Source organism: Vombatus ursinus, unplaced genomic scaffold, assembly GCF_900497805.2.
Source record: "Vombatus ursinus unplaced genomic scaffold, bare-nosed wombat genome assembly UNPS02014841.1, whole genome shotgun sequence".
Classification (NCBI taxonomy): Eukaryota; Metazoa; Chordata; class Mammalia; order Diprotodontia; family Vombatidae; genus Vombatus; species Vombatus ursinus.
The window spans coordinates 4,090,554-4,106,807 of NW_020954619.1; the positions used below are offsets into that span (position 1 = coordinate 4,090,554).

The 16,254-nt window shown below is 39.5% G+C and overlaps 1 protein-coding gene across 1 annotated transcript in view; it reads right to left on the reverse strand.

Moving 5' to 3' along the window:
• CFAP61 (cilia and flagella associated protein 61) overlaps window positions 1–16,254 on the reverse strand; it is a 338,893-nt gene that overhangs the window by 259,106 nt on the left and 63,533 nt on the right. Inside the window, exons 9-10 of the mRNA XM_027840405.1 lie at window positions 5,803–5,873; window positions 3,889–3,981 (exon numbers count right to left, since the gene is read on the reverse strand). Coding sequence (XP_027696206.1) covers window positions 3,889–3,981; window positions 5,803–5,873 — 164 coding nt within the window. The remainder of the gene's footprint in view (window positions 1–3,888; window positions 3,982–5,802; window positions 5,874–16,254) is intronic.

Sequence of the window (16,254 nt, forward strand, 5' to 3'; positions counted from 1 at the left end):
GAAATTTGTGGTTTGAACCCAGCCTGATCCATCACAATGAAGTCTGCTAATCGGTTTGATTGGTATCAGGCAAATGATAAAAAGGCCAGGAGGGGAAATTGCCTTAATTTATTTTCAAAGCAAAGATTCCCTCTGGTTACTGGTTCTGCCTCTGACTGAGTTTAAATAGACAATAAGGGCAGAAAATTGGTAGGAAGAGAGAAGAGTCTGCAAAAATGACAGCTTGGAAAGTCTAGGACAGAGAAGAACCAAGATGTACTGAGGTACTACCTCCAGATATCTACTTACCTTTGATCCTCAAATGCTCTTCTAATTTAATCCATGTGTCTTTCTCTCTATATCAATCTGCACTGGCCATCTTCTTGTTTCCCCACTTTTCCCTACTCTCCTGCCCACAAAGTTCTTGCACTTTAATTTAAAACCACACAAGTGTCTCTTTAGGGTAAGTATTACTCAGGACTATACCTTACCTGCCCCCCCCACCTCTCTTTCTCTCTCCCTCTCTCTTTCTCTCTCTCACTCACTCTCTCTCTCGGAAATCTCATCAGCTCCTTGGTTAAAATATCATCTCTAGATATAACACGTTAAAGCAATATATCCAGCCCTAACTTTTCTCTTGAACTCCTATCCTGTACCATCAATTGTCTACTGTACATCTCCTGAATATTCCATAGGCATCTCAAACTCATATATCCAAACTCTACTGCACAGGGTTTGCTGTGAGACTTGACAAAACAATATCTGGATAACAAAGGCTGCCGTGTATGACATGCTTAGAGTTGCCTTTCCTAGTTCTGGTCAACCACATGGGAGCTTTGGGGCCCAATTTCTAGCCATGTGGTGACACTACACAGAAAGGAACTCAATATTTTGTTGCTTATTCTTCCTTCCACCCAATGACAGTAGCAGGACGGTAGGGTGCTCTATTAAGGGTCAGCTTCTGGCTCAGTCTCTTACTTCAACTCCAGTGTGGAAAGTAGCATTCAGTCTCTAGACTCCCTGTGAAGGGATAAGTGGTAAGGGGCTGGGCTATCTTCTCCCACCCTGCTACCTACCACTCTCAGGTTGACCAAGCTAGACAAGCTTGTCCCTGGGCCCCCAACTTTTTCTGCCTGGTAGGTGATAGAACATCATTGCTGAGGTGGACACTGCCAGACTTGGTGGTGACCTCGTGAGTTATAGAGGTCCAAAGGTACTGGGTCCAGTGAAAGGAGATGCCTCTTGGTAAGTGAAGCTCTGTATCAGAAAAATCAGCTACCAACAAGAGGAGGAGCCCAAGCTGCTGGCTTGCCAGAAATTATGGACTTTGGGGAAAACCATACAAAAAGTTAGGGTGAAATATAAAATTCCTAATCAGAAATCCTGTGAACTGCTTCATGTTTAGATGGTAATAATGATCAACCTCCGACCTGGGCATAAGAGTCTAACACTGCTTTTTGTTTGGTTAGTTTAAGTCTTACCATTTCTTTGTATAAAAATACATTCCTGCCCCATGTAAGGAGGAAGAGGAAGAGAAAGAGGAAAAGGAGAAGGATGAAGAGGAGGAGAAGAAGGAAAAGGTGAAGAAGGAAGAGGAGAAGTTTGTGCCCATTTTTCCCATGAATGCTATGTGTACTTGAAATAAAGTATGTCCCAGGTTTACTGGGGGAATATTGTGTAGTGTCATTTTAGTAAATACTATTGCTTTGAGCAAATTGTGTTTTTAGCTATTAGTGGGAGTAAAATAGTGAGCTACAGTGTCAAAAGTGTGGAATATCTCTAGAACTTGAGAGTAGCAGCTGCCCTCTGGGTACCCAACCCATAAACCTAAGTTCAAATTGGGGGTAGTAACATGGGGAGAGGCATTAAATTTGTATACCCAATATTTAAGGCACAATGCCTTGAATGTAGTAAGTGCTTTAAAAATATTAAGTTGAATTATAAAAAAATGGACATACTGATGTGCAGTGTTTTAAAGTTTGCACATCACTTTACATATTTTCTCTCATTTGAACCTCAAAAGAATGCTGAGAGGCAGGTATTACATGTATTACTAAACCCCATTTTACATGATGAATAAATTGGTTTGGTGGTCAAACAACTAGTGTAGAAATTTAATGAAAGCAGCTGATATCATAGTGCTTTCAGGTTAACAAAACACTTTACATACATGATCTCATTTGATCCTGCACTACTCTTACTGCTCATGTGTGACCTGGAACAAGTCACTTAAACTCCCTGAGACTCAGTTTCCTCATTTGTCAAATGAAGGGATTGGACCAGATGACCCATATATATCTATCTATATCTATATTTACATCTATATATATATCTGAGCCCAAAAGCTCTGATCCTCTGATCCTAGTGCCTACAAAACCAGTCCTCCTAAAGAAACTAACCTAATCATAATAATATGAACTTTTTTGGCTCTCTTCCATTGCAGTGCCCCCCAAAATATGTACACAATCAAATTCAGTGGGAGTGGGATCTTGGAGAAAATAATAGAATGTTTTTGCAACTTGTAACTTTTGTGGCCCTGAGCCAAAAGTCAAGGGTCAAAAGTCATTTGACACTTAGGTTTACATTTGACACTTAGGTTTACTTTGTTTCCTCTTTTATGTTTTACCTTTCTGGAACATGAAAACACCTCTAAAACCACAGGAGTGATCAAGACAATGATCTAAGACAATTCTAAAGAACCCATGGTGGAAACTGCTATTTGCCTCTAGAGAGAGAACTGTTGAATTCTGAGTGCTTATTGAAGCATCCTTTTATCACTTTCTTAATTTTTCTTGTGGTTTTTTTTTGGGGTGGTAGGGGATGTTCTCTTTTGCAACATGTCTAATATAAAAATATGTTTTGCATGATTTCACACATATAATCAATAATATAACTTACTTTCTCAAGGGGTGGGGGAGGGGCAGGAGGGAAGGTGAGAATTTGGAACTCAAAATTTTTAAATATGAATGTTAAAAACATTTACATGAAAAATATGTATGTATATATACATATATAGCTACATATACACACATATATGTATATATGTGTGAGTATATATATTATATAAATATATGTATACACACACACACACACACACACATACACATATATAACCATAGGAATCCTGTGGAAAGAATAAGATTGCAAGATGGTAGTGATTTGGGGTCATATTTTTGAAAATCATTTTAATAATAGCCATTTACTCAAAATTTTGCCATTAACATTTTAAAAAATCCAATAATTAAATGCATCACAGAAATGTCACAAAAGCACAAACCACTAAAATTTGCTTGCAACTCTAGTCAGTAAACATGTATTTATGGAGCTCAGTACTTGCTATGGGAGGGGTGGCAGTAGGTGCTCTTAGGGCATTCCAAGTCATATTGTTTTTTAAGGAAGAGCTAATAATTGAGTTGGGGGAACAAAATATACATCATGGAATCGCAGGTTCATAAATCTAGAGCAATCTAGAGGGATCTGAGCAATCATCTAGCCTAACCCTCTCATTCTACAAATGAGGAAACAGAGCCAAAGAGCTTAAGTTCAAGGTCACAGAGGTTATAAGGAGAAGAGAGAACCTGAATTCAGGTTCTCTTGTCCCTATGACAGACACTCTAGTGATCATAATGATCACAACACTCTAGATTAATTGGAGGAAGCCTGGAGAAGGTATTTAATAGATGTTAATTGAATGAATAAATGAGGCCCTGAGTTTTGAGGGGGGTCTTGAAAGGGGCAACAGATGTGGGTTAGGAGGGAAGAAGGGGCTATCTGCATTGGTGGTGGGGAATATTCCAGGTGGGAAAAAAATGCAACAACAAAATTACTCGAGTAGGAATTACTCATTCATTTGCTTGGATGAGCAAATGACCAAAAAAGCCATTTTCAGATAACTTAATCAAACCTTACATATGATTCATGAGTGTCATCACTTGTACTCGTTGACAAAGAAGCAGGTTCAGGAAGGTATTCAAAGAGGAATTCTTCCTTAACTTCTTCTTCCTAAAAAAGAAGAATGGCAGAAGAGATGATGATAATAACAATATTATCCCTATCTTCATTTTTGTACTTACCTCAAAACTTTCACAAAGTATTTCTATATTCCATTCACATTTCCACTTTATCCAACATAAATAACATCCATATAAAGGCAGCTAGTCATTTATAGCAAGTTATGTTTCAAGTGTGTTAATAAGTTGTTCTTCTGGAACTTGGAACAAATTTTCCCCATCGAAACAGCGATGGATAGGTTGCAAGGTCAACCCACAAAAGTCTATTTAATTTATGATATAGCTTGAATACGCTACGAAAAGTAATACAGAACTTTCAGTACTATCAACACAATATATCCCATAATAAAATGATGTAAATCCACCCTCTCCCCATCCCTGTTACATTCAGAATCACAGAATTTCATAGGTGGAAGAGATCTTGGAAGCCTTCTGCGACAATCTGTACTGGATGAGTATTTTTTTCTACAATAACCCCAACAAATTGTCATCAGCCTCCAGTCAAGGGCCTGTGGGAAAAGGGGAAACCACAGCCTCCTGAGGGAGCCTTTTTCCCTCTGGGGCTGCTTTAATTGTTGGAAGTTTTCCTCACATCTTTGCTGCAATGTCCACCCCACTGCAATTGTCTGGGGCCCAGGATTAAATCCCTCTTCAATATGACAACTTTCAAATAATTGAAGACAAAGATTATGTCTCCTTAATTCTTCTCTTCTTCCAGCTAAACATCCCCAACTCTTTTAATTGTACCTTTCATGGCACGCTTTCTAATCTGCTCACCGTCCTCTCTGACCTCTGGACACATTTGTCAATATCCTTCCTAAAATGTGGCATCCAGAATTAAATTAAATGACTCAGATGTGTTCTGACCAGGGTGTCATTCTGGACTGTACAGCCATCTTCACATCCTAGAATAATGTTCAGGCTTCTGTCCCTATCTATCTACTGAAAATGCTGTCTTCGAGATCTAATTGTCAAATCCAATGACCTATTTTTTCCAGGCCTCAATATCTTTGATGTCTTTGTAGCATTTAACAATGTGGGTCATCCCCTCCTTCAGGATCTATGGCTTTCATGATACCATTATGTCCTAGTTTAACTCATACTTGTCTCACTGTTCTTTCTTCAGTATTCAATATTTTATCATTTTCCACCTTCCCTTTAAGTATGGGTGTCCAACAAGGTTCAGTTCTCATTCCTCATCTCTCCACACTTTCTCCCTGGTGATCTCATCACCATGGCTTTATTTGTAAACTTTATGGAGAAGATTCCCCAATCTGTATATCCAACTTTAATCTCCTCCCTGATGTCTATTTATATTTTACCTGCCAGTTAACAGGAGTAGGATAAGCTTCCTGGTAACAGGAGTAGGAAACCTGCCAAGCACCTGATATTGGTATTAGCGGGAGGGGATGGAGCAGTAGAGGTAGCTCCCACAAGTTCTGGGGGGGGTGGGGAATTGTCTGGATACCTGCAGGTTCCCATGTAATAGGGGCTGGAGAGGAGGTTCCAATGGAAAGGAGGCGAGCTTTAGATAATCTTTCATATATAATTACTCTTCATGAGTTAGGAACTATTAACTTTAAAACTAAAGATTTATATATTAGGCAGCAACCAGCATACTAGTAGGTCCCTGGAGCTGCTGATAGACAGAGGGATGAGGAGGCAAAAGGAAGGAGAGGGCATGGCTGCATTTCTGAAATATAGTACTCGAATAAAATATATAGGCCTTCAGTATCTGTTACAAACATGTAAATAGTTTCTGGTGAGTAACAAAAATCCCATGCTCTATATTTCAATTAATTGTTTTAATTACCAGACTATGTATATCTTGTTCTACTGACTCTTCATCTGTTTTTTGGATCATCTGGAGACTTTCATTCTCCACTGCACAGTTGGGGGGAAAAAGTCATATTAAATCAACATGTAATACAAATGATAAATATCTAAATTATAGTAGAAAATAAAGTATATATTCAATATCTGTATAATAATTGTTAAATACTAATTTTACATTAGCTTAGATCTTATAATCAGAATTTATAATATTTGGCCTTTCTAAAAATATTCTTGAAATATTTTAAGAATGGGACATATTGTCATAATTAGATATGTTAGACATATTGATTGTCAAGGATTAAATAGGGGATTATTTTCCTTCAGTTTGGAAATTAAAAGGGGAGCAGTTTATTATATGTTAAAGCTTTAAGCACCTTATTGTTTTAACTTTTAAAATGCATCAATAAATTGTATTGTAACTCCCAGACAGTTTATAATGTACCTTTTACAAATCCACAGAAGGAAGTACAGAAGGAAACACAGACAAACAGGACAGCTTTGAAAGTCACATGTTGACTGGAGTCATATACTATATTTTAAGAATATTAAGTACATAAAAAGCAAATTGTAAAAGTACATAAAAAGTAAATTGTCCATGTAAATTGTAGAATTCACATATAATCTTTTTCTGATCTACTTTCAAACTTTAGGGGACTTATTACAATCAAAATAATTTTTAAAATCCTATATATTTTGCTAAAACCAAGTATTGTTTCTTGTTTTGATTAAGAAATCTTGCTCTTCCTCTCTCTTTTTTATAAATGTTCCATAGCATCTGGAGCCTGAGCAATCATTGGGATGGCAATCAGAGAAAGGGCAACATTGAGGCTAATTTTGTTCCTTTCTATTTCATTCTCCTTCCTTTCTATCCTACTTTATTACTTACCTGTTTCTCACGCCACTGGTATTTCTGAGCCATGACATCTGGTGTCTGCCTTTGGGGCTCAGATCAGCTCAACCCCAGGATGTTTTGCCCAGCTGCTACAGCTTCTTTGAAGTATAGTAGCAGCTGCAATATAGATCCTGGGGGTTCATCTGAGACTCAACATTACCTGCTGCCAGTATGAGAGGAGGTTCTTTTTATTTTGTGCTGTGGCAATGAACACCTTGTAGGCTCAGAAGCACCTCTTGGATTCTTTCTACTTCTCTCTTTCTACTTCTTCTTTCTACTTTTCTGTTCCTATTAATGCCTAATGCTAGCAAGTAGAATGGGTCCCCTGGATGTTTCTGAGCCCCAAGTGGACACTGGCTACCAATGCCTTAACATTTATTTTTTGAAAAAGAGATGTCGAAGAAATGAGACAAGAGCAGTAAGAGAAAAATAAAATCCTGACAATTTATAGAGAGCAGATAAAAGGAATTATTAAATTGAAGATAGAATGAAAAGTTACCGCTAGCATATGTAGGATAGTATTTCTGACAGAAGAAGTGGAATAGAGAGAACCCCTGAGGAAAATGATTTGAGGAAAATAAAGTGTTAAACTTTCCCAATCATTTGAACCTCTCTTGTCTAATCAAATTTCATTTGACTGTCAAGGGAGGAATCAGTCAGTGGAATAGTTCTTTATTTCCTGCATGTGGTTTCCAGTTTCCACAAGACAGTAAAAACATATGTTTGAACCTAAAAAAGATGCATAAATAATATTACAAGTTCAGATATTACATGATTTTTCCCCCAAAATGGCACTTACCCATTTTAAGTTTGTAAGTGACAAAACACCAGAAAATGTTCTCAAAAATACAACCTAAGACTTTTTTCTCTCCCAAATACTACAGAAACAAATTGGATTTGCAATGAACTCAAGATACAGGTGACTTAAATATTTGATGGCCTAATATTCATGGCAATTACTAACTACAATTAGTAATTACATCAACTAAAGTGTTGTATAGTATTGCAGTGCATTATTAAGCAGCTGCCACATTTCTCCCCTGAGGTGGCTGCATTTCAGAAGTGAGTGAAGTGATCCTCTATATTCCTTTCCAAGGTCACTAGGGTTTTGTGAAGTTTAATTAGTTAATGTTCAATGTGCTCCAAGATTTTCAGAGGAAAGGTGCTGCAGTAGTACTACACAACATAGAAATGAAATCTAGCATGATTGATTACACAAAATTCATTGAGATTTGCTTGTTTATGTCACTTACGGAACTTGGCATCTACTTAAAAGAGGCTGAAAATGGCAGCATAATTTTGGAAAACAATTCCCTAGTTTAATAAAAAGGAGCACAAACTACCAACAATCATCTGAAAAAGTGTTCAAAATCAGTAACAAAGAAAGAAACACAATTCTAAGGTAGTCTCTTATACCTTCTAAATCATGGTACAAGATGGTACAAGATGAAAAATTTGAAGTTGGCATGGCTGTGGGAAAACAGCCATGGTAATCCTTTTCTGGGAAAAGCAATGAACTAGTCTAACCATTTTGGAAAGCAGTATGGAATTATACAATAAAAGTTACCAAAATATTATTTTCTTTTGACTCAGAGAACCCACTATTAGGTTTATATTCTAAATTGGTTATTGGTAGGAAGACAAGACCTGCCCACACAAAAACATTCCTCTCAACAGCATGATTTATGATAGAAAACAAAACAAAAAACTTTGTGCCCAATGACTGGAAATAGCTAAATAAACTGGTATATGGGCATACTAGAATATAACTGCACAGTAAAGGAAAAAGATGAATAGACACATAAGACTTGAGGTTTCTACCCCTACTCTACTTAAGGTAGAAATAGAAGGCCCAAACTTTTGAAATGAATCAAAATTGTAAACTTAGTCAGTTTGGAAGGAATACAGGGCTTTGAGGATTGGATGCAGACAAGATGCCATGCAAAAAACACCTTCTGATTGGTTGAAAAATCAGACACTCCTCTAAGTCTATGTATAACACAGCAAGCCAGTTCAAAAACTTGCATTCCAGCAGCAAGCCAGTCAGACTAGAGGTAGTCCAAACCAGTGTTGAAGAACTGCTGAGGAGAAAATTCTCTTGGGGGTAAGTGGACCATTCAGCTTCTTTCCTTGCCCCCATTGATTAGGTAACAGCCTTCTGGACTTCTAAAGGTCCGAAACAGTACCCCAGAGCAACAGTGGTTGGTAGAAACATTTCTATCAGGAGTTGAGAGAGAGAGAGAGAGACAGACAGACAGACAGACAGACAGACAGAGAGAGAGCAAAAGCAAACTTGACCCCAAGGAAGCTTCAGGAGAGCACGCCTAAGGGGGACTTTATAAGGACTCCACAAAGAGAGAATAAAGCTTTCACTAACAAGTAGCATTAAGTGCATCCTTTGACAAAATGTGCTCTCTAAGTTTCAGCTCCAGGAACCTCATGCAAGTAAGTGTGCCTTCCTGTAGAAGGAACATTCCTCTAACAACTGCCCTTATTATACCTGCTTCAAAGATACCCTTTCGAGAAGCTAACTAAATCTGGCAGACAATCGATAGGAAAAGTGGATAGAGTACCGGCCCTGAAGTCAGGAGGACCTGAGTTCAAATCTAGCCTTAGACCAAACACTTGACACTTAATAGCTGTGTGACCCTGGGCAAGTCACTTAACCCCAATTGCCTAAAAACAAATCAATAGGAAAGCACACCAGATGAGGGCATTTGAGCAACAATCTTAGAAACCCCAGCCCCTCAGGGTTAACTCCTAGGAATCTTGAGGGGAAAAGGAGTCAGTCAACCTCTGGAGTCCCAGCCTGCCAGTGTAAGGGGGTGCTGAAGAATTATCCCAGGGCAGTGGTGGTGGTGATGGGGATGCAGGGATACAGAGGAGGAGAGGGGGGGAGAGAGAGAGACAGAGACAGAGAGACAGAGAGACAGAGAGAGACAGAGAGAGAGACAGAGAGACAAAGAGAGACAGAGAGAGACAGAGAGAGAGAGAGAGAGAGAGAGATGGGAAGACATAATGTGAACGAGTAAAGAAAGAACCAAAAGAAGATACATACTAACTACAACTATGTAAATGAACATAATGTGAGCAGCAACAAATCTTAATAACGATGGTTAATAGTGGTACTGTTCTGTTAAAGTTAAAACAAACCACCAGCCTTTCTTTAAACAGTCAGAAAATAGCAAAAGTATATGTGTGTACATTCATTCTCAATCACTTTTTTGTTGTTGCTTTATTCAATGGCTTGAGGAATTTCATTTTGTTTTTATTTTCTCTTGCTTTTGGTTTTGCTTGTAAAATCTTTGTGTTGTCCTGTATATTTTAACACATATATGAATTATTGGACATTAACATTGAGTAATTTTTTTTAAAAGATTTCTATTTTGCAACAGGATGGCTTTCCTTTAGGAAAATCTACTTAAAAGAAAACAAAGGCATAGACTGATAGGTCAACAAGCATTTGTTAAGTGCTAGGTGTCAGGTGTTGTCTTAAGCACTAGGGATACAAAGCCAAAAGTGACAGTCCCTGCCCTTGAGGATCTTACATTCTAAAGGGGAGACAGCATGTATACTTCTGAATGTGTATGTACATAGATATTGAATGCAAGGCAATTTGAAGAGGGAGACCCTGCAACTGGGGGTTTAGGAAAGGCTTCAAGAAGAAAGTGGTACCTGAGTGGAGTCTTGAAGAAAGGAGACCAAGAGAAAAGAGGTAGAGGGAAAATCATGCTATATGCCACTAAGAGTAAGTTATTGAATCCAATCCTTAGTTTTCCTCATTTCTTTAAAACTTCCATTTTCTAAATCTAAGAACTATGGTTTCTACCGCCCTCAGCCCACATCTGCTGTTTTACCATCATTACTGTGGAAGTAAAAGTGGGTCTCCTGGGTCTGGGGCCATTTTGTGTTATTATCACAATTTCCAATTCCATACTCCCCCATCCCTCCAAAGAAACTCATCACCTAGTGGCCAGCACTCTAGTAAAAGATTTGGCATTTAGCTAGGGACAGCCTGTCACTGGGTCCCTGGACTTGCAACATTTCATGATTGATAGAAACTGTCAGTTTGTTTTCTCTTGGCACAGACTTTGAAAACACAAGTTATCTACACCACACAATGAGGCATCGGAATAGGACTTTCTTTGGACAATCTATAAATATTCCAAGTACTGGTGATGTTTCCCTGTATTCAGCCAGTTTGGTAATCAGGCAAAAAACACAATCTGCCACTGGGCCCTTAGTTGAAGTATTTCCCTCGGGACAGAACCCATCATAGCTTGGTCTCCAACAGCATTACCTTTCAGTACCAAGGTTCATCTTCACCTCAAGATAAGGATCAGACTAGGGTCTTTGTGAAATACCTTTAACCAACACCTCAAATACTCTCTCTTTGTAAGCTTTTACTAACATCTTCAGATTTGGAGGGCAGTCATCTCCGTTTGCTCCTTAAAAAGAAAATCTTTAATGGCTCCTTACTAGATTGCATCCTTACTAGATGTTACTAAGGGTCAATTACTAAGGGTCAATAAGGATTTATTAAATGTCTGTACCCAGTGTTTAACTATATATACATATATATGTATAAAAATAAGAAGAGGCCTGTCTCTTTGTGAGTGGCAGCTATGGAATATCATGATACCCAAGGCCCTTCAGCATATGTCAACTATGTTGAAAAGCCTTGAGACAATAAATAAATCTTTTAAACAGGAACAGGAAACTTGGGACCTCAAATGCAGCAGGTTTTCATTTCCCATGCCAGGTCCTTTCTGTTCTAGGGTACAGCCTGACTTGCCATATGCCTGTGCAACACTGATGATTTGGAGTCTCAGTCTCATCAGTGTAGGAGACAGCAGTGTTCCTTGCCAAAGGGCTTCTGGGTTTTAAGTCAATGTGCTGGGTTTCCTGCCCCAGGAAATGTAGTGCTGTGACTGTCAACAAGGCAGTCACTGGGGGTCTTCCATGTTTCCATTTGCTTCCACAGCAGATAATAAAGTCTCTATTAGTCCCACTTCAGCTTTGGTAACTGGGAAGAGTAACAAAAAACATTTATTGAGCAGCTACTACTGAGCATGTCATGAAGTTGAAATGTACAGTGACGAAGAGTGAGGTAACAAACATATTGTGATTCAATTCACCAAGCATCTATTCAGGGTCTGCTATGTTCAGGGCACTGTAATAGGTACTGGGAAATATAAAGACAAAAATGAAATAGTACCTGACCTCAAGGAACTTAAATTCTATTAGGTGGGGGGGGTAGAGGTAGGGAATAATATATACATAGATAAATTAGTGCAAAATATATACAGGGGAAATACAAAGTAATTTTGAGTCTAAGGGGACAGTTCTAACAGAGGAGGAAAAGGGTTGATCAGGAAGGGCCCATATATGAGAAGGTATCAGAGTTCAGTCTTGAAAAGGCTATGAATTCCAGGAAAGGAGGAAAAGAAGGGAGATGGAATGTCATGTCCAGCAGAGATGTCAGACTAGATTAGAATTTAATTGGGAAATGTTTAACAAAATAAATAAAAATACAATATCACATAGATAATGTTAACTTGTGGTTTTCTAAGTCAATACGAAACCTAAAGAGATCCATTTCTATTTGAGTTTGATATCACTCATGTACCAAACAAGTAAGCCTACTTGCTTAAGCAAGTTCACTAGGGAAGAATCAGTACCCGGAGAGTTGTATAAAATCAGTGTAGGATAAGTCGGTGCCTGAATACAAAGGGTTTTAAATCCAAACTGAGGAGTTTGTATTTTATCCTAGAGACAACAGGGAATCATTGAGACTTCTTGAGGCTTGGGGTGACAGGATCAGACCTGTGTTCTGAATCGACCCTTTTCCTCTCCTGTCCCCTTAGCCTCAAAATTACTTTGTATTTCTTCTGCATATATTTTACACTGATTCATCTATGTAGATATTATTCCCCACCTCCACCCCACTGCCTAATAGAATTTAAGTTCCTTGAGGGCAGGTACTGTTTTATTTTTGCCTTTATATTTCCCAGTACCTATTACAATGCCTTGAACATAGCAGACCCTGAATAGATGCTTGGTGAATTGAATCAAAATACGTTTGCTAGATCACTCTTGTTCACTGTACATTTCAACTTCATGATGTGCTCAGTAGTAGCTGTGGAACATAGTAGGAATAGAAATACAAGCAGCTATGTGAAATATGCAGTGGAGGGAGGAAAGATGAGAAAGGGAGACCAAATGGGAGTATATCACAACAGTGTAGGTGAGAGGGGATGAGGGCTTGAAGAAGGGCAGAGGCCATTTGAGTGAAGAGAAGGAGATGAGTGAGAAAAGACATTGCAGAGCTAGAATTAACAAAACTAGGTGACCCAATGGCTATAGGATTGGGGGGGGCAGTGTAGTGAAAGAGTGAAGAGTTGAAGATGACCCTTAGGTATCCAACTTGGGTGACTAGAAGGACAACAGGGCCTTCAACAAAAATAGGAAAGTCAGGAATAGGGATGGGCTTGAAGGAAAAGATAATGAATTCCAGATTCTGTCCATGATGAAGTAGTATGATAAAACGGAAAGAAGAGTAGCTCTGGATTTCAAAGGACCTGGGTTCAAATCCTTCCTCTGTCATTTACTATCTGTGTGACCATTTTGCTGTCCCTCAGTTTCCTGCACTGTAAACGAAAGGGCTAGAATAGATGGTCTCTGAGGTCCCTTTTCTAAATCACAGAATCTATAAAATGCCTATGTGACATCCAGGTAGAGATACTCAGTAGGAAGCTAGTGATACTGGGCTGGATTTAGGAGAGAAGATTGATTAACACATAGATTTGAGAGTCATCTGCACAGGAATTATAACTGAACCTACAGGAACTGATAAGATCACAGAAAGCGGGTACAGAGAGGGAGAAAAGGGTCCAGAAAAGAGTCCTGGGGTGTCCCTATGGATAGGGAACAGAATACAAATGATGATCCAGCAAAGAAGATTGAGAAAGTTGGGCCAGATGGGTAGGAGGAGAACCAGGAGAGAAAACTGTGCCTCAAAAATCCAAGGAAGAAAGAATATCCAGGAGGAGGGGAGAAAAAGGCCATTTTATTTTTTATTTCTTCAGAATTATGTTATATAACTTTGCAACCAAGTATCAAAGCCCGTTAGTATGGGGCTCTCTCCTCATCGGTGGAGATCAATGCTCCACACCCGTCTGAGGGGTCAGCACAGTTGGCAAGAGCAGATGAGAGGAGAGCTCTTCAGTTTTCAGATGAATCTCTAGTCTCTTTGATCTCAAGGATCTCTTCAGTCTTCTTCAAACTTTCTTCAAGTTGCTTCGAGATGCTTCAGGCTCTGCAGTCAATTTAGGTGCTTCTGGCTTCTAGCTTTTCAAGAGAAGGGATGGAAGATGCCAACTCCACTTCAGGTTGCTGAAGGAAAGAACTCTGGGAAGAAGCCAATTTGAGAGAAGCTGGCAGTCTTCATCATGTCCCTATCCCCAACTTGCTACACTAAAGAATTCATCCTTGGGTAAAGAACTAGGTCGAGCTGAGTTACCAAGCTCCCAATGGAAGAGCTCTGTACTGTCTGGTGTATATTCTTAAATGTATACATTCTCTGATCTCTGTTTTGCCATCAAATTTGACACATTGATTTCTTCAATAATTCCTGTATGTGTTCCCTATGGATCTGGTATTTGGTAAGAAAGGAGTTAAACTTTGGATATAAAGCTTGGAGGTCTTGCTTCTCCTCCCCCTGCCCAATTATTGAAACAGCTATCATAGGGGCAGCTAGGTGGCACAGTGGATAGAGCAGCAGCCCTAAAGTCAGGAGGACCCGAGTTCAAATCCGGCCTCAGACCAAACACTTGACACTTACTAGCTGTGTGACCGTGGGCAAGTCACTTAACCCCAATTACCTAAAGAAAAAAAAGAAACAGCTATCAGAAGTTGGATTGGACCTAAAAATCACATCCCCTAGACTAATATCACAGTTATACTAGGACCCCTTCTGAGGAGAGCAGAGTGGTCAAACTTTTGGCCCTTTTTTGCTTCCCTTCTGTTTCGTTTCCTGGAAGGAATTAGTGTCCTTTGGAGGAGGGCAGGAGGAAAAGAGGCTAGAGATGTCTTTTCTACCTTCCTCGAGCCACACGCCTAACACTCCCATGTTACATACCAGGGACAGCACTCATCACAACTTGCCATGTTGACTAAATTTACCTGCACACAAAAGACAAATATAGTAAGGGGGCATTGCAAAATACATCTTCCCTAACTTCTTTTTTTTTTTAAATTTTTTGCATAATACTGTCTCCATAATTATTTTGGGTTTCTATAATAGTTTTTCCCTTCACTTGAATTTCAGGTGAAATTTCTTCTGATCAGTCATCAGTCATGAAAGGATGCTAATGAGAAAACGGTCGTGTGGACCAGTGTTAGTATAATGAGGGAAGTGGAGCCTTCGAGCTATGGGAATGAGAACAATTGCTCCAATAGCCCCAACAAGGCTATTAGCCTATCTCCCAATACGAGGCTTTCTGTAGATAGCACACCAAAGCTGGGAAGGCCCGAGTCTCTGAGCTGCTATACCTAAGCTGTTCTTTGAACCGTGACTAGAGAGCTGAGTGTTTTGACAGAAAGAAGAGCAAGAAGCCAGGGAGACTATGGTGTCCGAGCTCTAGGGAGTCTGGTTACCTTGGCGGCCTTCCCTAAATATCCAAGTTCATGCTCCCCTGTGTTGTGAGTGCCCCTGGGAGAACTTGGCATCAAATTACAGGAAGTCTTCGGTTGGGAGCTATCCAGGGTTCTGTGTCGAGGTCAGCACCCAGAGGGGTCACGGACACCACCTTCTGCGCTCCTCCTTGTTCTCTGGGGCAGAACAACTTGAGGCTTGCAGGACGCTTGTGCAGGGTCTCATCTCACATTTTAGTGAGAACATTGTGGGTATCCATTGCTGGCTTCTTCAGCGTCCTTCTTCATCGTTCGATGTGGAGAGCCCTTCACAATTTGGCTACACTCTCTCTCTTGCACTCTAGGCTCCTGCTCAGCTAGCCTATTGCTACTGCCTCCTACGCTGCACAGTGTCTTAACACTGTGACTCTGCATAGGCTGTCTGCCATGCCTAGAATTCTCTCTCTCCTCCTGTTCCCACTTGAAATCTTTTGTTTCCTTTTGGGCTCAGTTCAAATTCAGCCTCCTGACGTTGTTTATGCTTCCCACACCCAAGAAATTATTTTGTATTGATTCTGCACCTATTTTGCACTAGCTGTCTGACCCTGGGGGAGCCTTCCGAGCTTGCTGAGCCTGACTTTTCTTATCTTTAAAGTGAGGATGATAATAACAGCACCTGCCTCACAAGACTGTGAGGATAAAAACAGTCTATGTAGGTAAAGGATTCTGCAAACTTCCAAGCACTACATAAATGTGAACTAGTAATATTACTACTCAGTTATCTGTTTGAAGGTTGTTTCTCTCCAGTAAAATGCAAGATACCTGAAGGCAAGGATTATTTCACTTTTTTTCCTTCGTATCCTCAGGGCCTGGCACGTAAATAACACGTAATAAATGCTTGCT